General features: G+C 39.2%; 1 protein-coding gene across 1 annotated transcript; it reads left to right on the top strand.

Moving 5' to 3' along the window:
* The first annotated feature begins 91 nt into the window (after positions 1 to 91).
* On the top strand, positions 92 to 23,108 carry nop9 (NOP9 nucleolar protein). The gene is made up of 12 exons (XM_079612935.1): positions 92 to 179; positions 984 to 1,193; positions 6,345 to 6,581; positions 7,269 to 7,466; positions 11,174 to 11,281; positions 12,217 to 12,358; positions 13,257 to 13,449; positions 14,538 to 14,678; positions 16,200 to 16,319; positions 18,326 to 18,544; positions 21,680 to 21,785; positions 22,835 to 23,108. The coding sequence occupies exons 2-12, from the start codon at positions 1,001 to 1,003 to the stop codon at positions 22,987 to 22,989; spliced, it is 1,812 nt and encodes a 603-aa protein (XP_079469061.1). The 5' UTR covers positions 92 to 179; positions 984 to 1,000; the 3' UTR covers positions 22,990 to 23,108.
* Positions 23,109 to 27,088: the final 3,980 nt, after the last annotated feature.

Below are 27,088 nucleotides of genomic sequence, written 5' to 3'. Positions count from 1 at the left end.
ACATATAGTGTACACATATTAAACAAATGTAGACTACAACAAATAGGAAAAGAAAATATAGTGTAATTTGCGTGACAGGACTTTTGTTTGTGAAACGGCTACTGTACGTGTCATCACGTCGCTCTTGCGTCATCAGGCTGCGTCGCCTTCGGCGTACACATGTGAGCAGAAGCACACTGGTAAGCTCAATATTACATGTTATTTATGTGCTTATCGCAATTATTTATTTTGCACGATCATCAGTGCAATAATTGATCGTGCTGATTAATCGAGTGACTCGATACTAAAGCGATTGTCGCTCGTATTATTGTCAACTATTTTTGCGTGTTTATTGATATTAACAAAACAGGAGTCAGGACCATCGTTATAATAACAGTGATTTTTACTATTTTTGATGTTGTTTTACTGGTATACTTTAAAATACCACGAAAATGCACTAGCATGGAAAATACCGTTTAAAATACTAAATCTATGGAAGACAATAACCGCCACAAGTAAATAAAACATAACGCTTTAATAAATGTAAAGTATGACACAAAAAGTCATAATTATAGTACGAAATGTCTAAATTATGACTTACTACACCATAACTGTGAGATTATATTGTCGAAATTATGTCTTTCTATGTAATAATTGAGTCATGAATATGATTTTTATGTTAATTTTTTTTTACTTTTAATCTTATAAAAATGACTTTTTATGTCATATTTTCAACTTTTATCTCAATATTATTATTAGAAATATGTTTTTCTTATGTGGTGGAAATGTGCTTCCATAAAGTGTCACATGTTTTTATATTAGTTTTACTCTTACCATGATGATGACGTATTTCTGTAGTATCATGTGAATATATGAATATGGTAATTTAATTATTGGTTTAGTACAACAACAACAACAACAAAATCCTGTGGCAGTGCCGTATTAATACCATCATAAATAATACAGTGAAGTTTCCTCGGATAATGATCAAATGTATTTTTTAGGCTTGAGATCAAAGGTGATGCATGAGAAGATGGAAGCCAAAGGTCAAAGGTTGTTAAAGGGTAAACCGAAGGGTCATAAGCGGGCCGTTCCGGGGAACAGCGGCGACGGCGGCGGGTCGAAGAAGCAGCGGCTCGACGGCGGGACGGTCAGTTACTTCCGGCGCGTCAGTGACCGACTGAAGGAGGGATTCGCCGACGAGGAGGACCGAGGTGAGGCGCTGAGAACAAGATCAGCTGTGTTTCCGTAAACTCCTCTGATTGGCCATTGTGTTCACGAGCTCATCAGATATGCCTGTGATTGGCTACAGTGATCAACACACGGGAGTGTTTGAAAGTTTTAACCAAAACAACACTGTATCTGTGTAAACAACATGTTTTTGAAGCGCTGATGATTGTAGCCAATCACAGACATACTTGATGAGCCCGTGAGAACAATAGCCAATCAGAGGCGTTTGTGATTCCGCTCAGAGAGTCACATTTTTTATTTTCAGTGCCGAAGTCTGTACTTTGGACATCACTACCTCATTCTTCCCTCGGGTCAGTTTGACCAGAAACTCTTACATTTGACCCGAAAATTTAAAACACTGAGTGTTCATCAGAGGGTCCAAGACACCAGGACTTTTGTCGCACTTGAACCACGAATACACACACACACACACACACACACACACACACACACACACACACACACACACACACACACACACACACACACAAATGTAATGGATTCGAGGAGAAAAAGAAAGAAAATTAAGTATAATTTTAGGGCTTCGGGTCATTTTAACCCGCGAGGGAAGGGTGAGGGTTAAATGAACATGATGATGTGTGTCCAGGTGTGTGCAGGTGTGTTGTTGTTGTGTGTTCAGGTGTGTTGTTGTTGTGTGTTCAGGTGTGTTGTGTGTGTGTGTTCATGTGTGTGTGCGCAGGTGTGTTGTGTGTGTGTGCAGGTGTATTATGTGTGTGCAGGTGTGCTCAGGTGTGTTGTTGTTGTGTGTTCAGGTGTGTTGTTGTTGTGTGTTCATGTGTGTGTGCGCAGGTGTGTTGTGTGTGTGTTCAGGTGTGTTGTGTGTGCAGGTGTGTTCAGGTGTGTTGTGTGTTCAGGTGTGTGTGTGTGTGTTCAGGTGTGTTGTGTGTGTGCAGGTGTGTTCAGGTGTGTTGTGTGTGTGTTCAGGTGTGTTGTGTGTGTGTGCAGGTGTGTTCAGGTGTGTGTGTGTGTGTGTGTTCAGGTGTGTTGTGTGTGTGTGTGTGTTCAGGTGTGTTGTGTGTGTGTGCAGGTGTGTTCAGTGTGTGTGCAGGTGTGTTCAGGTGTGTTGTGTGTGTGTGCAGGTGTGTTCAGGTGTGTTGTGTGTGTGTGTGCAGGTGTGTTCAGGTGTGTGTGTGTGTGTGTGCAGGTGTGTTCAGGTGTGTGTGTGTGTGTGCAGGTGTGTTCAGGTGTGTTTGTGTGTGTGCAGGTGTGTTCAGGTGTGTGTGTGTGTGTGTGCAGGTGTGTTCAGGTGTGTTGTGTGTGTGTGCAGGTGTGTTCAGGTGTGTTGTGTGTGTGTGCAGGTGTGTTCAGGTGTGTGTGTGTGTGTGTTCAGGTGTGTTGTGTGTGTGTGTGCAGGTGTGTTCAGGTGTGTTGTGTGTGTGTGCAGGTGTGTTCAGGTGTGTGTGTGTGTGTGCAGGTGTGTTCAGGTGTGTTGTGTGTGTGTGCAGGTGTGTTCAGGTGTGTTTGTGTGTGTGCAGGTGTGTTCAGGTGTGTGTGTGTGTGTGCAGGTGTGTTCAGGTGTGTTGTGTGTGTGTGCAGGTGTGTTCAGGTGTGTTGTGTGTGTGTGCAGGTGTGTTCAGGTGTGTGTGTGTGTGTGTGCAGGTGTGTTCAGGTGTGTTGTGTGTGTGTGTGCAGGTGTGTTCAGGTGTGTTGTGTGTGTGTGTGTTAGGGCTGTTGGAACGAATTCCGAAATTCGAATATAATTCGAATATTAAAACAATCTACACTATTCGAATGTAGCTTTTTTTATTATAATTTTTTTAATTATATGCAATCTTGCCTTTCTCGCCAACTTGGCTTACACACGCATGTGAAAATGAAATGCTTTTGTTTCGTCTGATAAACAATATAGTTTTTTAATCGTAACACAATTGTGCGCGTTATCCACGCTGCATCGTCATAACAATACTGTCAATAATGGCGGCGAGGACTGTCTCCATGGAAACGGAGATCACCTCTCCTGACAATTTGAGAAGCGAAGTGTGGAAGGTGTTTGGATTTCAAACCATAAATAGGAAAATCACAAATAAAGAAGTGGCAATTAGCAGAATATGCAAAATCTGAATGAAATATCACTCCTCAACTTGCAACCTTGCGTTCACACCGGACGCGAATAGCGCGTCAAATTCGCGCCTGCCGCGTCTAGTTATACGCTTGACCACTGTCCATTCGCGCATCAAGAGCGTAACGCGTCTTTGCATTGACTTAACATTGAAATCACTCGCGCCTGATGCGTTATTCGCGTCCGGTCTGATATGAGACCGATCAACATCACGCAGGGGTCTGGATTTAAAGAGTTTATTCACGAGCTTGAGCCAATGGTACACGGTTCCTAGCCGCGCAACAATCACTGACAGAGTTGTGAAACTCTGACACAACATCAGACAACTGATCAGTGGAAAAATGTCCATATAAAGTTGCCAAATGAAAGTAATTCATTTTGTTCCGCTGTTTCATAAAAAAAAACCGCGATCACCCGTTTCTAAATGTTTATTGTAATGTTAACTGTCCCTCTATTGGACAGAACGTGTAACAACAACCAAATGCTATAGTGGCATTGACGATTCATAAGCCTGTGTAATGTCGTAAATATTAATAATAAGATGAATTTGAGCATTTAATATTCGAATATTAAAAAAAATAAGGAATGGAATTCGAATAGTATTATAGAGGAAGATTGACAGCCCTAGTGTGTGTGTGTGTGTGTGTGCAGGTGTGTTGTGTGTGGGTGTGTGTGTGTGCAGGTGTGCTCAGGTGTGTTGTGTTTGTGTGTGTGCAGGTGTGTTGTGTGTGTGCAGGTGTGTTGTGTGTGTGTGTGTGTGCAGGTGTGTTGTGTGTGTGTGTGTGTGCAGGTGTGTTGTGTGTGTGTGTGTGTGTGTGCAGGTGTGTTGTGTGTGTGTGTGTGTGCAGGTGTGCTCAGGTGTGTTGTGTGTGTGTGTGTGCAGGTGTGTTTTGTGTGTGCAGGTGTGTTGTGTGTGTGCAGGTGTGTTGTGTGTGTGCAGGTGTGTTGTGTGTGTGCAGGCGTGTTCAGGGGTATTATGTGTGTGCAGGTGTGCTCAGGTGTGTTGTGTGTGCAGGTGTGTTCAGGTGTGTTGTGTGTGCAGGTGTGTTCAGGTGTGTTGTGTGTGTGCAGGTGTGTTCAGGTGTGTTGTTGTGTGTGTGTGCAGGTGTGTTCAGGTGTGTGCAGGTGTGTTCAGGTGTGTTGTTGTGTGTGTGTGCAGGTGTATTATGTGTGTGCAGGTGTGCTCAGGTGTGTTGTGTGTGTTCAGGTGTGTTGTGTGTGTGTGTTCAGGTGTGTGTGTGTGTGTGTGCAGGTGTGTTCAGGTGTGTTGTGTGTGTGTGTGTGTGCAGGTGTGTTGTGTGTGTGCAGGTGTGTGCAGGTGTGTTCAGGTGTGTGTGCAGGTGTGTTCAGGTGTGTTGTGTGTGTGTGTGTGCACTGCAGGTGTGTTGTGTGTGCAGGTGTGTTGTGTGTGTGCAGGTGTGTTGTGTGTGTGCAGGCGTGTTCAGGGGTATTATGTGTGTGCAGGTGTGCTCAGGTGTGTTGTGTGTGTGTGTGTGTGTGTGTGCAGGTGTGTGCAGGTGTGTTCAGGTGTGTGTGCAGGTGTGTTCAGGTGTGTGTGCAGGTGTGTTCAGGTGTGTTGTGTGTGTGTGTGTGTGCACTGCAGGTGTGTTGTGTGTGCAGGTGTGTTGTGTGTGTGCAGGTGTGTTGTGTGTGTGCAGGTGTGTTGTGTGTGTGTGCAGGTGTGTGCGGGTGTGTTCAGGTGTGTTGTGTGTGTGTGTGCAGGTGTGTTGTTGTGTGTGTGCGGGTGTGTTCAGGTGTGTTGTGTGTGTGTGCGTGCAGGTGTGTTGTGCGTGTGTGCTGAGGTGTGTTGTGTGTGTGTGTGCAGGTGTGTTGTGTCTGTGCAGGTGTGTTTAGATGTGTTGTGTGTGTGTGCAGGTGTGTTGTGTGTGTGTTCAGGTGTGTTGTGTGTGTATAGAGGTGTGTTGTGTGTGCAGGTGTGCTGTGTGTGTGTTCAGGTGTGTTGTGTGTGCTGTGTGTGTGTGCAGGTGTGCTCAGGTGTGCTGTGTGTGTGTGCAGGTGTGTGTGTGTGCAGGTGTGTTGTGTGTGTGTGTGTGTGTGTGTGTGTGTGCAGGTGTGCTCAGGTGTGTTGTGTGTGTGTGTGCAGGTGTGGTGTGTGTTTGCAGGTGTGTTCAGGTGTGTTGTGTGTGTGTGCAGGTGTGCTCAGGTGATGTGTGTGTTTTCAGGTGTGTGCAGGTGTGTTGTGTGTGTGCAGGTGTGCTCAGGTGTGCTGTTTGTGTGTGCAGGTGTGTTGTGTGTGTGCAGGTGTGCTGTTTGTGTGTGCAGGTGTGTTGTTGTGTGTGTTCAGGTGTGTTGTGTGTGTGCAGGTGTGTTGTTGTGTGTGTTCAGGTGTGTTGTGTGTGTTCAGGTGTGCTGTGTGTGTGTGCAGGTGTGTTGTTGTGTGTGCAGGTGTGTTGTTGTGTGTGTTCAGGTGTGTTGTGTGTGTGCAGGTGTGTTGTTGTGTGTGCTCAGGTGTGTTGTGTGTGTGCAGGTGTGTTCAGGTGTGTTGTGTGTGTGTGCAGGTGTGTTGTGTGTGTGCAGGTGTGCTCAAGTGTGCTGTGTGTGTGTGCAGGTGTGTTCAGGTGTGCTGTGTGTGTGTGCAGGTGTGTTGTTGTGTGTGTTCAGGTGTGTTGTGTGTGTGTGCAGGTGTGTTGTGTGTGTGCAGGTGTGTTGTGTGTGTGCAGGTGTGTGCAGGTGTGTGCAGGTGTGTGTGCAGGTGTGCTCAGGTGTGTGTGCAGGTGTGTGCAGGTGTGTTGTGTGTGTTGTGTGTGTGCAGGTGTGTTGTGTGTGTGTGCAGGTGTGCTCAGGTGTGTTGTGTGTGTGTGCAGGTGTGTTGTGTGTGTGCAGGTGTGTTCAGGTGTGTTGTGTGTGTGTGCAGGTGTGCTCAGGTGTGTTGTGTGTGTGCAGGTGTGTTCAGGTGTGTTGTGTGTGTGCAGGTGTGTTGTGTGTGTGCAGGTGTGTGTGCAGGTGTGTGCAGGTGTGTTGTGTGTGTGCGGGTGTGCTCAGGTGTGTTGTGTGTGTGTGCAGGTGTGCTCAGGTGTGTTGTGTGTGTGTGCAGGTGTGTTTGTGGAGAATGTGCTGTCGGAGGTGAAGGGGAAAGCGGCTCTGGTGGCCATGGACATGACGGGGAGTCTGGTTCTGGAGGGTTTGCTGGCGCTGGCCAGTCCGGCTCAGGTCGCAGAAGTGCTGGAGGAACTGGGAGGAGAGACGGGGTCAGAGTTCACAGCCGTGGCGTGCAACCAGTGTGGAGGTCATGTGATGGAGAGCGCAGTGAGACAGGCGCACAGGTGGACAGGTGAGGGCACCAAAAACCAGCTTTTAATGTTGTTTATGTGTCTATGTGGTGATATTAATCTGCTTTAACACACACCATGTGTAAGTTCATAAGTCGACAGCATTGCTGAGTATTTTCTGCTTAAAACTGCAGTGAACCAAAGACAGTCTCAAAAACACGGTTTGAAAGAGGTGCCCCTAATTATGCAGAAATTTAAGGCTTAATATAATTTAAACGGATGCGTTATTAAATAATTCACCCTCTCACAGTCGTCATGAAGGGCAACATTATCTATATAGACCAAAACCACTTTTTGCACCAGACTGTAAACATGTTTATTTCTGCTGTAAAGTTGGGCATTTTAACATGCGGGTCTATGGGACTGAGTCTCTTCTGCAGCCGCTCTCTAGTGGCCAGTGGATGAACTGCAGTTTAAAAGGATAGTTCATTTAAAAATGAAAATTAGGTGTATATGACTTTCTTCTTTCAGACGAATATAGTCAGAGTTATATTTAAAAATGTCCTGGCTCTTCCAAGCTTTATAATGGCCGTTTCTGTTTTAAAGTATATTCTGTCCATGATAAAAGTTGTGTATTTTTGGAAGAACCAATTTGGTTAATTGTCGAGTGTCGCTCGGCGTTTGAGTTTGTGAGTCTGCATTGAAGCAGGTGAACCGTGTTGACAGTGCCTCATCATGTTCCTCTACAGAGGAGACGCCTGACGTCACGGGGGCCAGAGAAGAGGAGCATTGTGGGATGTTGGAGGCTCAGGTGCAGCGTGTGAGTGGAGTGGTCCGGGAGAACATGGTGGCGTTCGCTCAGGACCCGTACGGATCGCATCTGCTCCGGACACTCATGCACGTGCTCGGCGGATGCGTGACCCGGGACACTCCCGGCGCTCAGAAAGGTCAGAAACATCATCATCATCATAAGACTTGCACCGTGGACATGTTTCAAAGTTAGCCTTGATATAGTTAAAGCGCTGTATAAATGTAAGACTTGTGTTGGTGTTGTCGCCGTTTAAGTACATTTATTGGGTTTCATATTTTCGTTACAATTTTACGATATTATTGTTTTTTGTTTAAATTTAATCCGTTAATTAAGAAAGAAAATATCGAAAATGGGATACGTCATAAAGGGACGTGGAAATGGATTGAATACAATATGTCGGGAGATTTGGAGCGCGTCGGAGAAACGTTTTCAAGTTTTTTCGTTTTGTATAATTTGTACCTTAAAGGAACACTCCACTTTTTTGGGAAATAGGCTCGTCTTCCAGCTCTCCGAGAGTTAAACAGTTAAACAATTCGGTTTCTTTACAAAGATCAATTAACCCCCTGGGGTCTGAGGGGTTTTTGGGGCCCTTGAGAGGTTTTGACATGCCCTGACATTTGTGCTTATCTCAGCTACTTACAACATACCTTTGGCCAACACATAATTCTGCTGTATTCAGCACAATCTCTGCTACAATAATATGTGAGCAAAATGGAAGTTACATGTTTGCATTTTATAGAAAAAAAATATTATGCGTGGTTAGTAAGTTTTGGGAAAAAATGTGTCACTGCAATGAGCTCATATAACTCATACTGAATAGTTTGGCGCAAGACTTTTGAGTTACCATTCTTGTTGGCTAGAATGTTTACTACAAAATGATGTGAAAATCATTCTGATCACTCTTTCACAAAACAACAATATAATGATTTAAACTTTGCAAGTCAGTTTTTGTGCCAGCACTGCTGTATGCGTAGGGGTGTTGATGGCCATGAATATGAATGAGGGGAGACAATAGACACTCCCCCATCCATGGCTAATGCCCCATCACAGTGCTGAGAGGCAGAGAGGAGAATCTGAGAATGAGAGGACATTCAAAGGTTTTGTTTTTTAATCTGTTTTTATTGTAATTCCTCTATGTGGAGGAACTAAATGTTGTGCCTCACAAGACCACAGTGCTACCGTACATATATAAACATATAGTACCAGTCAAACGTTTGGACACATTACCATTTTTAATATTTTTTATATTTTTGGAAGATGGCTGCATTTATTTGATAAAAAATACAGAAACAACAGTAATATTGTGAAATATTATTACAATTTAAAATAATGATTTTCTATTTTAATATACTTTAAAATATAATTTATTTCTTTGATCAAAGCTGAATTTTCAGCATCCTTACTCCAGTCTTCAGTGTCACATGATCCTTCAGAAATCATTCTAATATCATGATTTAATAATCAGGTATTATCAATGTTGGAAAAATCGTTATTATTATTATTATTAAAAAGAAAAGCATTTATTCAAAATAGAAATCTTTCCTAACTATATACTTTAACACATCCTTTAAAAGAAAGAAAGAAAGGTAGTGTATACTGTTACAAACAGACTCATGGGCGAATGTGAGTAAACAGAGGTCACTTGCGGTCCAGTTTCCCAGGCAGGAATCACGCAGTCTGTGCAACCATGTCAACATCAGTCTCGGTTTTCCATGACAGGACTTGGACCTGTTGCTTGTTTGCCATGGCTCTCTTCGGGACCGGTGCTTGGACATGTTCATTGTCACATCTGTTGATAACACAATCAAAGAAACTGTATTATTATCGCTATCAATCACTATGGCCATGGATTAAGAAAAAGACAACCGATTTTGTAATTTCACACAAGAATAGGTAGGCCCTACTTGTATATTATGACCAGTATATTATGTATATTGTAAACACAATTACATTTCATCAGTTAAATATTACGTCTGTGCACTTACCATCATTCTCGATTGAGAACTGAACGACACCTGCGTGTCCCTCTGCTGGAGAAGGAGAGTGTGATGCAAACACATTCCTAAAAAAATAAAAACAACTGTGTTAGCATACATTATCCAAAGATGGGCGATTAATGGGTATGGACGCACAATGCATGTAGTCTATATATCTGTTGATGGGCCATAGGACGGAGAAATATCTATTTATGGGCCATAGATCGCGAGCTGTTGATGGCCATTATCTGCGCACGCATTTACAGCATTTCAAACATTTACACCTGCATTCACAATCATCTGTGGCAATATTTTAGCGTGTGTCATAGGCTAACCAAAACCGAACATTTATATATAAAAATATAATGTCTAGTATTCAGACAGTATCACATTTTACCGTAGGCTGAAATATATTTGCACGAAATCATATTTACACCTAAGCAGATATTCGCAAAAGTCAGTATTTTTAGCATGATAATCAGTGTCATAAGCTAATCAAAACGGATTGAAATATAATACAAATATGTTTAGAGAGTAATATCACATTGAAACACGACCATATACGAATGTTAGGGATATTGTAAGGCAATCTTTCCTGTAAGATGTCAAAAGCTAACCAAAACTAAGCAAAATATAGTCTGAAAATTCACATGAGTTCTATATAATCAGAAAAGAATTATATAAACACTAAACAACTTACTCGAACTTGTATCCTCTGTGGGATCAATTCACTCTTGAAAATGCAGCCGTTCCGTCTGATGCGATCTTTCTCTGAGGAAAAGGTGAATTCTTCCTCGCTGTCCATAATCATCTGGAGGACGACTTTACCGGAGAAGCGTGCCATCCTCAAAACGCGATGAACTATCCGTGAATCTGACGAGAAACTGCGTGTATTCATCATGGCATTGATCGGAGGGCGTGTGCGCTGCGTATAGATCACCTCAACTATTAGCATGTGAATAGCGCCGGGGGGCGTGGCGGCATCAGCTCATTAAAAATAATGAAGAGAGAACGAAAAACTGCGCCTCTCCTTGGTTTCAAACGGATTACATAAACTAAGAATATGTGTTTTTTAATATAAATTACTTCATTTAAAAGAAGAGAATTCTAGCTTCATAAAGACAAATGTCTCGTTCCTGAGTGACAAGTATTCGCTGAGTTACAGTTCATTTTCAGACGCGTTTCAGAATGGACTTCCCTGACAGAGAGAAGGCAGAACTCGCATCATGTTTATTTTTCTTTATTTGGCGAAAAACACAACACTTTGTTTTTATTGTGAGTATACACAAAAAAAATAGAAACTTAACTGGATCGAATGATGTAAAACACTTAAATGTAAGATCAAAACCAACAAAGTATTTTGAATCTCTTTTGCACTGATAAGAAAAAAAGCTAGCAGATCACGCCGGCGTGATTGCCGACCCCAGGGGGTTAAGAAATTAGGTTTACTTCATTATTCAGTAAAACGATGTTATCGCGAATATTATTGTCACTTGTTCATCATTGTGTCAGTGTTTTATTCGCTTCTTATCATGAAGAACAACATAGTGAGGAAACGCGTTTGTCCGCTCAGGGCCACCGTAGAAACATGTCGATGTAAGCGGACCCGCGGTGTGTGTGTCGAGAGAAATGCTCATTCTAAGATAATAAAAACATAGTTATGTATATGATATTGCATTTCGGTCAACAGATCCTCTTAAATATTACACACTGCACCTTTAACTTCAATCGATGTTTTGTGAATCAATTATGTAGATAAATCAATTATGTAAATCAATGCTTGGTGGAATGAAGTGCGTAGACGTGTCTAGAAATCTTCTTTATGTAGAGCATCTGATCAGCTTTATTCTGTTTAATGTGTGTTCAGCCAAGAAGGACAAGAGATGTGAACCTGAGTTGGTGGACTTTGAGATTCCCACATCGTTCTGGTGGGAGCTGAAGCATCTGGCCGACCATCTGATGGAGAACATCAACGGTAATCACATCTTCCCACCGCCGTTGTCAAGTTAAACTTATGGCAACTTCTATCATTTCTATTTTATTTCAGTCAACGTTTATCTTTTTTTATAAGTAACACTTTTTTTATGTTAAGTTTTTTAGTTAAGTTTAATAACCCTGCAAATAATTTTAATGTCTTTTCATTTCACTTTTGGTGATTTTAGTATATCAAGTCTGTGTTTTTATTTTAGTTTTAATAGTATTTTGAATTAGCTTTTTTGCTCACTTTAGTTACATGCTTTTGTCTTTTATTTTTATTTATATATTGCTATTTAGGTTTTCAGTTTTATTAGATTTTTTCAGTTAATAATTGCAGTGCTTCAACTAGAGATGGACCGATATTGTTTTTTTTATTACCGATACCAATTATTTGCATGTTTGTGTGCCCGATAATAACCGATATTCAGAACCGATATATATTTATTTTGTTTCTGTTTTATGGTAATTATATTTGCCGTTTATCAGTGAAACCGATATTACAAAACCGATACCCGATTATGGTAAAAATCCTTAAATATCGGGAACAATATCGGTAAAACAGATTATCGGTAGATCTCTATTGCCAAAGCAACATAACCAACATTTCTAATTTTCATTGAGTTTTTCTTTCTAATATTAATACTATATTTTATTTTAGCTTTATTTCAATCAACAGAAATACTTTTAATAGTTGTAAGTGTAGTTAATCATCTAAATTAAACTAAAGGCAACTAGCTCAATTTTTTTTTATTACATTTTATTTCAGTTAACGTTTATTTTAATTCAAGTAACTCATGTTTTTTAATTGTTTTAATTAACTGTAATAACCCCCCACTATATTTCTATATTCTCTAAATTTCTACATAAAAATTTCGGTGATGTTCAACTGTGTTTTTTTAGCAAATCAAACTCCGATGTTGCATTTCTCCCCAGTCTTCGTGTCGAATCTGACCGCCTGCGCGGCTCTTCAAACTCTGCTGGCGGTGTGTCACCGGAAGAGACCCAAACTGTGCAAGAAGCTCAACAAGAGCATCATGGGATACCTGACATCACTCAGCTCGGCTCCTGGAGTCAGGTGAGGAAGATCATCGAGCCCAGTGTTAATAGTCTCGTTTTTGATGAAAAAACATATTTTTTTTATAGAAATGAGCCTATAATTAAATAAAAACTTGTTTTAAATGACAGAAACTAGATGAAAATGTTAGGTAGGGATGATTTGGGAAGAGATCCAGTCAGAACTGATCATAAACACAGTCGGTTTTGTCTTTACAGAACGTAAGCACTTGTGAGATTATCAGATGTTGGATCCGCGCATTCAGCCTTAAAGTGACAGTGCGTAATAAACCTAATGACGTCTGAGCTCTTAATATTAATCAAACTACAAAAGAAAAAGAGAAAAGCATTCACTGCTCTTTAATAGCTTTAAAAAGGATTAACTATATCTAATTTATACAAATAAATTATGTATGCAAGTTTTTTAAAGAATGCATATATCATTAATTGAATAGAAGATTGTGTTCAACTTTAGGAAAAGTGGCTTTATGTAATTTTAAAGATTAAATCTGTTGTCTGTATTGCATTTTCAAACTTTAAAAACATTAATATTAACAGTTTAATAGACGTTTTCTCCGGGAGTATATAATGGGTTTGGAGATTTTAGAGAAATTCGAAATTAATGCATTACAATTTAACTAAACCCTTTAGATTTTAGACTGAAGACTAAAATCTTATTGTATTTGGACGCCTCAACTAGACTAAAACTATTCAGATGACTAAAATATGACTAAAACTAAAAAAAAATGTAACTGTAAATACATAAAAACTAAAGCCGAAATTAAAAATAAATTAAACCTAAGCAGTAATAACTAGATGACTACATGTTCTAAGTTGAGTTAGAAGAAGAAATGCTGTGATATGCACTAGTCTACAGTGTGGATGTCTCGCACTGACTGGTAACTGTATGTGTGCTTCAGTCCTCTGCTGGTGTTCATGAAGGACCAGTCCGGGAGTCATCTCCTGCAGAAGATCTTCCAGTTCTCCCAGAAAGCTTTGCTGCGAGACGTTTACAGGAACCACCTGAGATCTCATCTGATGCCTCTGGCTCTTCATCCCATCGCAAACTTCCCCATCCAGAGCCTGATCGCAGCGGCCACACCACACAAACTGGTGACGCTTTCTTTACCAGTACTGTTTTTTTTTTTTTTACATTTAAAGGGATAGTGAATGAAAAAAGAAAGAAAATGACCCCATGATTTACTCACCCGCAAGCCATCCTAGGTGTTCATGACTTTCTTCTGTCAGACGAATATAAAGTTATAAAGTTATAGAGTATAGAGTTATATAAAAAAATGTCCTGATAGAGGCACTTTTATGATGGACAGATGCACTTTTATGATGGATAGATGCACTTTTATGATGGACAGATGCACTTTATGATGGACAAATGCACTTTTATGATGGACAAATGCACTTTTATGATGGACAGATGCACTTTATGATGGACAAATGCACTTTATGATGGACAGATGCACTTTTATGATGGACAGATGCACTTTATGATGGATAAATGCACTTTTATGATGGACAGATGCACTTTATGATGGACAGATGCACTTTTATGATGGACAGATGCACTTTATGATGGACAAATGCACTTTTATGATGATAGATGCACTTTTATGATGGACAGATGCACTTTATGATGGACAAATGCACTTTTATGATGGACAGATGCATTTTTATGATGGATAGATGCACTTTTATGATGGACAGATGCACTTTTATCATGGATAGATGCACTTTTATCATGGATAGGGTGTTTATTAATATACCGGTAACTCTGATTGTATTCGTCTGAAAGAAAGTCATAAACACTTAGGATGACTTGAGAGTGAGTAAATCATGGGGTAATTTTAAAGTGAACTACTCCTTTAAAACTGAATGCACTGACCAAAAAAACTGACAGACATTCGGTTTCTTTCTGAACTGTTGACTTATGACAGAACCGAGAGAATACTTGCCGAGACGGGTATTTAGACATCATTTTTGTATACATGTGTCCATTCAAGGGCAAAGAAACTCGATTCAAAGCGTTCGAGCGCTGTCTGAAACACGTCTCTCTCTCTCTCTCTCTCTCTCTCTCTCTCTCTCTCTCTCTGTAAGGTCTTTAAAAGCCTTAAATTTGACTTTATTTTTATTTTTTGGAGAAACCATGTCTTTCCTTTAACATGCGCCTCTTATGTCCATCTGCTCAGTTCCTGAAGATCTTCGACGAGTTGATGGAGGGTTTCGAGGCGATCCTCGCGGCGGGGAACATCGCGGTGGTGGTGCAGATGGTGGAGAGCTGCGTTCAGTGGGAGGAGAGGCAGGGAGAACTGCTACAGCGCCTCCTGCAGGTCAGGAGGAATTACTGCACTAATCTCTAACTGTATTCCTCGCATTTCTCGATTTAAAGGTGCAGTGTGTAAGTTTTAGCGCATCTAGTGGTGAGTTTGTGAATTGCAGCCAACAGAAGTTAGGGTAGCCGACAGGAAGTGATTTCGTCGTCTGAGACAGCAGAGAGTAGCCAGTTAAGCAATGAGGTTTCTTTACAAAGATAAATTAAGAAATTATGTTTACTTGATTTTTCAGTAAAACGATGTTATTGTGAATATTATTGTTACTTGTTCATCATTGTGTCAGTGTTTTATTCGCTGACTTTAGCGCTTCTTATCATGAAGAACAACACAGTAACGAAACGCGTTTGTCCGTCGAAACATGTCGATGTGCGGTGTGTGTCGAGAGAAATGCCTCATTCTAAACTAATAAAAACATAACGCTTCATTAAGTAAGGTCTTTATACACCACTGAAAACATTATGTATATGATATTGCATTTCTGTCAACAGATCCTCCTAAATATTACACACTGCACCTTAAAAGGGAACATATCTTGAAAATCTGACTTTTTCCCGTGTGTAAGTGCTATAATTGGTAATTGAACTTAAAATGTGAAACTAATATATTATATAGACTCATTACATGCAAAGTGAGATATTTCAAGCCTTTATTTGTTATAATTTTGATGATTATGGCTTACAGCTTATGAAAACCTTTTCACAATATTATAATTTTGGGGTTTTCATAAGCTGTAAGCCACAATCATCAAAATTATAACAAATAAAGGCTTGAAATATCTCACTTTGCATGTAATGAGTCTATATAATATATTAGTTTCACCTTTTAAGTTGAATTACTGAAATAAATGAACTTTTGCACCATATTCTAATTATTTTTTTGAGTTTCACCTGTATATGTTTAATCGACGCTGCCTTAAAATGTATTTAAAGGGATAGTCCACACAGAAATGATAATTCTGTCATTATTTACTCTCTCTCATGATATTCCAAACCTTATGACTTCCGTTCTTCTGCTGAACACAATATTTTGAATTATCATTTTGGTTTATCAACTATCTATTTGGTTATCAACATTCAGCAAAAGAAAAAAATGCATCCTTTCATCAGTGTTGTTATTGTTAACTAAAATCATAAGAGCATTTTGGTTACTTGAAATAAAATAAACACGTCGTGCATAAAACCAAAGATATTTAGCTAAATAAAATGATCCTGGCAGAAAAATTGCGTGATAATTTCATTATTTATATTCATATAGAGCATTTTTAAACGAAAACACAGTTCTCAAATGTATCCGGAGTAATGTAGACGTAGCCCAAGTCTTTCAAAATCACTATATAAAATAAAAATGTCCATTGAAACCAGTTTCAGTTTCAACTCTAGTTTTTCAACACGTCAACTTTATGTATTGTTTATTTGACCATGCTGTTTTCTCTAATACTATTCCTCATGAATAGTTGACAAAGTCTGGTATTTCATTAAGATCAGCTGATACTAAATGTTAAACTCCATTTCCCATCAGGCCTTTCACTGCAGTGAACCGGCGTCTCTGCAAGTTTCTTGTCTGCCTCTGTTTCTGTCATTCTTGACGTATGAAGTGTATTTCAACACCGAGACAGCAGAGGGCGACTCCGTCACACAGGTGAGTGTGGATATAGTGTAAAGTATGGGAACTTTTATCAAATGTGACCCTGGACCACAAAACCAGTCACATGGGTCAATTTTTTGAAATTGAGATTTACACATATGAAAGCTGAATGTATAATCTTTCCATTGATGTATGTTTTGTTAGGATAGGACAATATTTGGCCGAGATATGACTGTAAATCTGGAATCTGAGGGAGCAAAAAAATCGAAACCTTGAGAAAATCTCCTTTAAAGGGAAACTAAACCCTGAAATAACTTTTTTTTAGTTAATTATCTGTATTATTATATAATCATCTGTATCTGTATCTGGCTTTATTAGTGCTGTTCATTGATTCGAGTAAATGTTTTGACATCATAAGGGTCATTCTACAGAAACGTCCACTTTTGGTATGGCAAGATGTCTTAAAATTGATTTCTTCTTCTAACATTTAAACTTAGACCACATTATTAGATTACCCTTTGACTATTTGCATACACATAAATTACAGCTTAATGATATTTTATAATTTTTGTGCATTTATTAAAGACCGCATGTACTATTTTTTTGTCACTGGTGTTCCCTTACTACTTTGGCATTATTAAAGGTTTTTATGAAATATTATTTCAAATTTTTTTCAGCACATGCAGTCAGTTACAGAAAAATATTAATAATGCAACAAATAAGGAGATTGTTTTATTAATTTTAACCAGGTTTGTTAAGTGTGCTTGAATGAGGTTAGTTCGTTTGCGCAACCATGTATGGTTGTATGCAGTATGCAAAGTGCAGTGTGTAAAGTAGTGCAGAATGCAGCGTGTAAAGTGCAGCGTGTAAAGTAGTGCAGCGTGTAAAGTGCAGCGTGTAAAGTGCAGCGTGTAAAGTGCAGCGTGTAAAGTGCAGCGTGTAAAGTAGTGCAGTATGCAGCGTGTAAAGTGCAGTGTGCAGCGTGTAAAGTAGTGCAGTATGCAGTGTGTAAAGTAGTGCAGTATGCAGTGTGTAAAGTAGTGCAGTATGCAGCGTGTAAAGTAGTGCAGTATGCAGCGTGTAAAGTAGTGCAGTATGCAGCGTGTAAAGTAGTGCAGTATGCAGCGTGTAAAGTAGTGCAGTATGCAGCGTGTAAAGTAGTGCAGTATGCAGCGTGTAAAGTGCAGTGTGCAGTGTGTAAAGTAGTGCAGTATGCAGCGTGTAAAGTGCAGCGTGTAAAGTAGTGCAGTATGCAGTGTGTAAAGTGCCGTGTGCAGCGTGTAAAGTGCAGCGTGTAAAGTAGTGCAGTATGCAGCGTGTAAAGTGCAGCGTGTAAAGTAGTGCAGTATGCAGCGTGTAAAGTAGTGCAGTATGCAGCGTGTAAAGTAGTGCAGTATGCAGTGTGTAAAGTAGTGCAGTATGCAGCGTGTAAAGTGCAGTGTGCAGTGTGTAAAGTAGTGCAGTATGCAGCGTGTAAAGTGCAGCGTGTAAAGTAGTGCAGTATGCAGTGTGTAAAGTGCCGTGTGCAGCGTGTAAAGTGCAGCGTGTAAAGTAGTGCAGTATGCAGCGTGTAAAGTGCAGCGTGTAAAGTAGTGCAGTATGCAGCGTGTAAAGTGCAGCGTGTAGTGCAGCGTGTAAAGTAGTGCAGTATGCAGCGTGTAAAGTGCAGCGTGTAAAGTAGTGCAGTATGCAGCGTGTAAAGTAGTGCAGTATGCAGCGTGTAAAGTTTGTGTAAAGTGCAGTATGCAGCCTGTAAAGTTTACGTGTAAAGTGCAGTATGTAGTGTGTAAAGTACAGTATGCAGTGTGTAAAGTGCAGCGTGTAAAGTAGTGCAGTATGCAGCGTGTAAAGTTTGTGTAAAGTGCAGTATGCAGCGTGTAAAGTTTACGTGTAAAGTGCAGTATGCAGCGTGTAAAGTGCAGTATGTAGTGTGTAAAGTGTAGTATGTAGTGTGTAAAGTGTAGTATGCAGCGGGTGAAGTGCAGTATGTAGTGTGTAAAGTGCAGTATGTAGTGTGTAAAGTGCAGTGTGCAGGTGACATGCTCTGTCTGTGTGTTCAGGCTTCTCCTCAGGCTTTCTCCGTATGTTATCACGGCTCTCGGCTGGTTCAGGCTCTGGCCGGGTTTAAAGAGCGGTCGGTTCTGATGAACAGCCTCCATGACCTCTGCGCCCGTGACCTCTTGACCTTCGCCACCGACCCCTTCGGGAGCCACGCGTTCCAGGTGATGGTGACGCTGGCCAGCGATAAGGGCCGGGGGAAGATCCTGAAGAAGATGGAGGTAAAGCTTCACACGTCTCTGTCAAGTTTGAATTCCTCACTATGTTCTTCTTCATGATAAGAAGCGCTAACGTCACGAATAAAACACTGACACAATGATGAACAAGTAACAATAATATTCACAATTAAAGCTGCAAGCAGCGATTGCGGGCCCAAGCCGGTGGCACCGCCACCCTGGTGCCTTTAGTTGCACTAAAGGCACCGGGTGGCGGTGCTACCGGCTTGGGCCCTCCATCGCTGCTTGCAGCTTTAATTATATATATATATATATATATATATATATATATATATATATATATATATATATATGCTTGGAAACATCACAGTGGAGCGGTGCTTACTGTGAACGGTACGAACTGTACAACTGACTATTTAAACAGAGCAGTGTAATTTTTTCATGTTAGGTTGACTATTTTATTATTAAATTTTATTAAGGCTATAATGAACATGCTGCGATGTCAAGATTGGAATGCTGTGTGTGTGTGTGTGTGTGTGCGTGCGTGCGTGCGTGCGTGCGTGCGTGCGTGCGTGTGTGGCTCGATCGAATGGAGACATAAAAACATACTCCGTCATTTTGTTCACACAGGACATCATTCAAAGTGTTTCTCTATATTTGTGTACACTCGCAATCAAGCACAAAATTGTGCTTTTGTTAAACTATAAACTCTTGTCAAACTGTAACCTACAACTGTCACCCAACCAAAATATCACACACACACACACACACACACACACACACACACACACACACACACACACACACACACACACACACACACACACACACACACACACACACACACACAGAGAATGGCAGAGAGACAGAGAGAGACACAATCCACATTCAAACCACAATATCTGACTTTCTGTTGGTCGGAGCTAATTACTGTAAATTAGAAAGTTGTTCGGCTTGATAAGATCAATATACACGCTGAGTTTTGTAACTGTAGGTAAAACTATAACTAAGTTATAACACACTTTATGCATCCTTTTTTAATCATAAATTTGTTTCCTCGCCACGGCCAAACCGTTCGAGATATCAAAAATCCCCTGGCAATTTATCATCTTCCATGTCTTGACTTCATGCTGACCGAGTTTCGTGGTCATCGGATGAATTCTCTAGGAGAAGTGTTTCAAATGCGAGAGCAAGCGTTCTCCAATCAACCCGTAATAGCCGACTTCCTGTTGGGCTGGCATAAAACTTGACCCAGGGAAAGTTGTTCGGCCCGATTAAATCTATAAGTGTACCGAGTTTCATATTAATTCATGCAAGCGTGTTTGATATACGGACAAGTGTTCGAATCCCATTCCAGGGGGCGCTGTCGAGCCCCCCTGCCACGCCCGGGTACCAGCTTCAGCCTGGCCCTAATGGCCGCGGGTTCTGACCTGTGTGCAAAATTTCAAGAGTTTTCGAGCATGTTAAGGCCCTCAAAAGTGCCAGAGATTTTGCACACAGCAGAGAAAGGGTTAAACTAAACTAGCCCCCCTCCTCACACACACACACATACAGAGGGGCAGAGGGAAAATGCTCCAAACAGTACACATTCAAACCAAAATATCTGACTTCCTGTTGGTCGGAGCTAATGACTGTAAATTAGAAAGTTGTCCGGATCGAAGAGAAGAATATACGTACCGAGTTTGGTTACTGTAGGTAAAACTAATACCCCATTTTTGACTAAAGGTGGCGCTACTGAGCCCCTTACCACGCCCGTTTCTGAAACTTCGCACATGTCTATTACACAATAAATGTCAAATGCATGTTGAGTTTCATGCAATTTGAAGCATGTTAAGAGCCTCAAATGCATCCAAAAAGAATATAAAAGTTTAAAGCGTTGCCATGGCGACAGTATTAAAGATATCAATAATCCTTTCACAGGTCTACATCTGTCGTGTGTTTACATTATACAGATGAAGTTTGAAGCAAATCGGGTAAAAATAAGAGGGTGATTTCAAAGCATTTTGAAAGTGACACACTTCCTGTTGCCAGTTGGTGGCGCTATAACTTTGACTCACAATAGTCACATCCATGTGATCGGCTTCTTACAGCGAACACACTGCTGAAGTTTCATCAAGATCAGTTAATGTATAAGGATGTTATAACACACTTCCTGTTTCCAATATTCGCCATAAATTCGTTTCCTCGCCACGGCCAAACCGTTCGAGATATCAAAAATCCCCTCGCAACTTTTCATCCTCAATGTCTTGACTTCATGCACACCGAGTTTCATGGTGATTGGTTGAATCGTCTAGGAGGAGTATTTTAAATTCCATTGCATGTGTTTTTTAAACTACGCCAAATAGCCGACTTCCTGTTGGGCTGGGGTAAAAAGTCAGAGCATGAAGGATATATGAACCGGTGAGATCTATAAGTGTACCGAGTTTCATATTATTTCATGCAAGCGTGTTTGATTTATGGACCAAGTTTTCGGACCCCGTTCCAGGGGGCGCTGTCGAGCCCCCCTGCCACGCCCGGGTACCAGCTTCAGTCCGGCTCTAATGGCCGCGGGTTCTGACCAGTGTGCAAAGTTTCAAGAGTTTTTGAGCACGTTAAGGTCCCCAAAAGTGGCAAAAACCTTGAAAAAAAAAATATTATAAAGAAGAATAACAAAAAACCCTTAGAAGAACAATAGGGCTCTGCGCCCTTTCAGGGCTTGGGCCCTAATAACATCGTTTTACTGAATAATCAAGTAAACGTAATTTATTAATTTATCTTTGTAAAGAAACCTCATTGCTGAACTGGCTACTCTCTGTTGTCTCATACGACGACATCACTTCCTGTCGGCCACCGCAACTTCTGTTAGGTGCAATTCACATCCTCACCACTAGATGCGCTAAAACTTACACACTGCACCTTTAAGTTGAATCTCAGGTTTCATTTTAAAGTGATTTTGAAAGACTTGGAGACAGAACCATTTTTTTTGTAGATGCTTTGCCTAACTTATATATTTATTTACTTATTTTATTTTAAAATTGGCCTGTGTGTTTTCTATATATATATGTATGGATGAATGTCATTTGTTAAACCCACGTGAGTTGTGTTGCTGATAATCTTGGCATGGACGCTCAATGTGCTTTCTTTCCTGGTAAAATAATGTTTATAATAATGATAATCTGAATCATGATATCTCTGCTGCAGGACATGTATGTGGATCTGGCGTGTTCGATGTACGGTAGTCGTTTGCTGGAGGCCGTGTGGAACAGCGCCACCATCAGTCAGAGACGGAGAATAGCAGACAAACTCGGTGAGAAAACATGCGTTCATGCAGAAACTGCAGATTTATCTGTGAAGCCATTTTCCCAGAAAACAACAATTTTGGGTCAAAATTGCATTCTTAACGCGGATATTATATTCATATTAATTAATTAATTATTTTTAAAAAAATTACCAGATGACTTGGGTTGGGGGAGGGAATCATGAATGGATACATTTTACACAGGATAAACTGAAAAAAAATTAATTAATATTATTTAATAAATTAATATTTTTTCACCAGATGACTTAAATAACTCCTATTTGAAAAGAATTTAAAAAAAAGAAAAAAATTGAACATCACCATTAATACAATTTTAGTAAGTGAGGAATTTATGAAATTATAGTGACATTCATTATAAACAACTATTTATTTAACCCTCACGTTCTGTAACAAATCCTTGCGACAGGTCAAAATTACCCAAAGCCCTGAAATTATACCTTTTTTTTTTTTTGTCCAGAGAGCTTATTTTATTTCATCGTTTTTTTATTTATATTTACCTTTAAATTACCAGATTTGATCAATAAATAATAAATAAATAGTCATTTAAGCACATTCCTCATATAATTTCAACTTCAATTCAAAATTACTCACAAATTCAGCTCAATATCTTACATTGTGTCTTTGCTGACCTCTTGTGGAAAAATAATAATAATATAAGATGATATTTCATGACTCTAGATGAAATAGATCTATATATGGAGCAAATGAGCAGTTCCTCTGGGTCCTAAAGTCAGTTAACTTCAGTATGCATTCAGATACACATGTATTATAAAAATGATAAAATTATTTTTTGTTAAGGTTTTAGCATTTTTAGTTTGGGGGTCAAATTGACCCGAGAGGATTTGTTACTTTTTAAAATTTTAACCACAAAACTCCTCGAATTCGTTCAAAAATAAATCTGTGTATTCGTGGTTCAAGTGCGACAAAAGTCCCTCTGATGAACACTCAATTTTTAACAAAATGATTTTTGGGTCAGAATGACGAGGCGAATATGAGCTGAGAAGTTCTTTAATCTGGATCATGTTCTCGTCTCTCAGTCCCCAGTGAATCTCAGCTTCGATCCGATCGGTTTGCGCGGCACGTTTGGGCCAAATTCGGTCTGACGGCGTTCCTGAAGCGCCAGGGCGACTGGATGGAGGCGCAGACGGGAGAGTCCAAGAAGAGGAAGATGTTCAGGGATATTCTGGAGTGACGAGTCCATTGTTAATCATTCCAACGGCCGACGCCATCACAGACATTTTACTCATTAGGAAGTTTCATATAATCGCTTTTCAAGATGTATTTTTAAATAAAAAACATCAAAACATGCTGCTATTGCGTATGTCTGTGCAACACATCTGACCAATCAACCAGAAGTGACATCGGTAACCACAGGCCACAAGTCATATCCACTGGATAATTGATCAAACTTTCACAATAGCATTTTTACACACATAATAATGCAGATTTTTACGTTTATCTGGATGCCGCTCACTGGGGCTGCGCAATATTGGAAAAAATTACATTGTGATGTTTGTTTTTCTATGATATATATTTGTATGCGGAAAAAAAAATATATATACCGGAATATATATTTTTTTTCATGAGAATTTAGACTAGATGAAGATTTTTTTTAATATAAATTTATTTATTTTTCACCGAATGACTTGGAAAAATTTTGAATTAATTTAAATAAATGAATTTAGATTTTCTGGGGGGGAGGGGGGATCATGAATGAATATAGATTAATGAATTCATTTTTCACCAGATAACTTGGGGGAAAATCATGGATAAATATAAATTGAATTAATTTTTCACCAGATAACTTGGGGAAAAATCATGGATAAATATAAATTGAATTAATTTTTCACCAGATTACTTGGGAAAAATCATGGATAAATATAAATTGAATTATTTTTTCACCAAATGACTTCATAGAAATCATGAATTAATCTAAATTAATGAATTCATTATTTTTCACCAGATTACTTGGGAAAAAATCATGGATAAATATAAATTGAATTAATTTTTCACCAGATTACTTGGGGAAAAATCATGGATAAATATAAATTGAATTAATTTTTCACCAGATTACTTGGGGAAAAAATCATGGATAAATATAAATTGAATTAATTTTTCACCAGATTACTTGGGAAAAATCATGGATAAATATAAATTGAATTAATTTTTCACCAGATAACTTGGGAAAAAATCATGGATAAATATAAATTGAATTAATTTTTCACCAGATTACTTGGGAAAAATCATGGATAAATATAAATTGAATTAATTTTTCACCAGATTACTTGGGAAAAATCATGGATAAATATAAATTGAATTAATTTTTCACCAGATTACTTGGGGAAAAAATCATGGATAAATATAAATTGAATTAATTTTTCACCAGATTACTTGGGAAAAATCATGGATAAATATAAATTTAATTAATTTTTCACCAGATAACTTCAAAGAAATCATGAATTAATCTAAATGAATGAATTAATATTTTTTTAACAGAAGAATTTAAATCAATTTAATTAGTACTTTTTCACCAGATGACTTGGGGAAAAATCATGAGTTTATATAAAAAAATGAATACATTTTTCACCAGCATGAATTAAATTAAATGTAATACTTTTTCACCAGATGAGTTGAACATCTCTATTTGGAAAATAACGTAACCCCAGAACGTCGGAGTGGTTTTATAGTCACTGAATCATCAGCCTTCATAAATAAACACATGAAGAATGCAGCTCTCGCACACACAGTTCAGTGAAGGATGTGTTTAGCGCACATGCATCTTCAGAGCGCGGTCTGCGGTTCTGTCCCGCGGAGTGAAGGTCAGGCAGCTGCGATCTCCTCTATCTGTGTGGGAGAGACTCAAACCCCCGAATCAGGCCATCGGGGCGACGTGACATTCAGCTGAGGAATTCTCCCGATGCAGTCACAACCACAGCGCTGATAGAGCCTCCGAACGCCGCGAGGTTCACACGCTGATCTCCGAACGCGCGCCGCATGTGATGGGAAACATTTCACTTTTTGTGAATTATAAGCTTTAAATTTAGTGAAGTTATCTCCAATAAAAAGATTTAAATACATTTTTTTTTAGTGAAGTGGAAAGACAAAGAGAGAAAGACATTGCTAGCATGAGTTAACATGTTGCTAGTATGATTTTAACACTTCTAGCATGAATTAACATGTTGTTAACATGGATTAGCATGTTTTAACGCATTGTTTGCATGATTTAGCATTTTGCTAGCATGTTTCAATACGTTGTGAACATGATTTAGCAGTTTGCTAACATAAATAAGCATGTCGTTAACATGTTTATAGCACGTTGCTAGAATAAACTAGCATGTTCTCGCACATTGCTAACATGCATTTTTATATTGCTGGCATTTATAACACATTATCATGAATTAGAATATTGTTAGCAATATTTAGCATGTTGGTAACATGTTTAAGCATGTTGCTACTAGCATGTTAATTCATTTTACCAAAGTGTTCAATCATGATGCTATCATTTTTCTGTATTTTGTTGGCATGAATGAACATGATGTTATCATGAATTAGCATTTTGCTACCATGTTTTAACACGTTGCATGAATTTAACATGTCTTACCACATTGCTAACATGTTTTAGCATGCTGTTAGCATGAATTAATATGTTGCTTGCATAATTTAGCATTTTTCTAGCATGTTTTAACAGGTTCGCTAGTATGATTTATATTTTTTATATGTTAGTTTGATTCGACACATTGCTAACATGAATTAGCAGGTTTTTCCACATTGCTAACATGATTTAACATGTCATTAGCATGAATTAACACGTTGCTAGCATGATTAAACATGCTAATGACATTAAAACATGTTAACAAGTTTTAATGTCGTTAAACATGTTAGAAACATGCTAATTCATGCTAGTAACATGGTCATTCATGCTAACGACATTAAACATGTTCAATCATGCTAACGACATTAAACATGTTAACATGTTCAATCATGCTAACGACATTAAACATGTTAACATGTTCAATCATGCTAACGACATTAAACATGTTAACATGTTTAATGTTGTTAAGCATGTTAGAAACATGCTAATTCATGCTAGTAACATGGTAATTCATGCTAACGACATTAAACATGTTAACATGTTCAATCATGCTAACGACATTAAACATGTTCAATCATGCTAACGACATTAAACATGTTCAATCATGCTAACGACATTAAACATGTTAACATGTTTAATGTCGTTAAACATGTTAGAAACATGCTAATTCATGCTAGTAACATGGTCATTCATGCTAACGACATTAAACATGTTCAATCATGCTAACAACATTAAACATGTTAACATGTTCAATCATGCTAATGACATTAAACATGTTAACATGTTCAATCATGCTAACGACATTAAACATGTTAACATGTTTAATGTTGTTAAGCATGTTAGAAACATGCTAATTCATGCTAGTAACATGGTAATTCATGCTAACGACATTAAACATGTTAACATGTTCAATCATGCTAACGACATTAAACATGTTCAATCATGCTAACGACATTAAACATGTTCAATCATGCTAACGACATTAAACATGTTAACATGTTTTAATGCCGTTAGCACGAACTACCATGTTACTAGCATGAATTAGCATGTTTCTAACATGTTTTAACGTTATTAGCATGAATTAGCCTGTTGTTAGCGTCTGTCCTGGTACTTGTTAGTGGATGGAGCTTTGATAGAGCTATTATATTAAAGTTTTGACCCCCTAAATATAAGTCCATGGGAATCTTGTGATTTTTAATCTTCATTTTTAGAAAAGTTAGATAATAATGCACACGAATAAACCGTGCATTTCTAATAAACACTGCATTAAACAATGCATTAACTGCATGGTGACATTGCTAATTATGTGTAGCTTGTTGCATGAACTGCACGTGAGGTGTGTGTGGTGCCGGTCATCGGGAATGGTTTTCCCAGAGGATTGTCTTGATAGGGATTTCCTCTCCCGGTCCCGCCCTCATTAGTGAGCTGATGATGGAGATCGGGGCTAATGGCGAATCTGCAGCTGTGAACGCGCTCGCTAGATCGACTCCAGCTGCTCTCCGTCCGCACGCGCGGCACCCACAACAACTCCACTCATCACTAAACAGCGGTATCTGCGTTTGTGTCGCGCTTGTTTACTATTTGACCGACTACGAGAAAGCTCCTTCAGTCCCTCATAACAGCAAGATAACATATCTAGAGTTTAATATTTCATAAACACAGTACGAGGGACAGTGAGAGCATCTTGTTTGTTGTTTTA

Source organism: Phoxinus phoxinus, assembly GCF_949152265.1.
Source record: "Phoxinus phoxinus genome assembly, chromosome: 5".
Classification (NCBI taxonomy): domain Eukaryota; kingdom Metazoa; phylum Chordata; class Actinopteri; order Cypriniformes; family Leuciscidae; genus Phoxinus; species Phoxinus phoxinus.
Note: the sequence above shows the minus strand (reverse complement) of the source record. Positions and strands in the feature narration are given on the sequence as shown.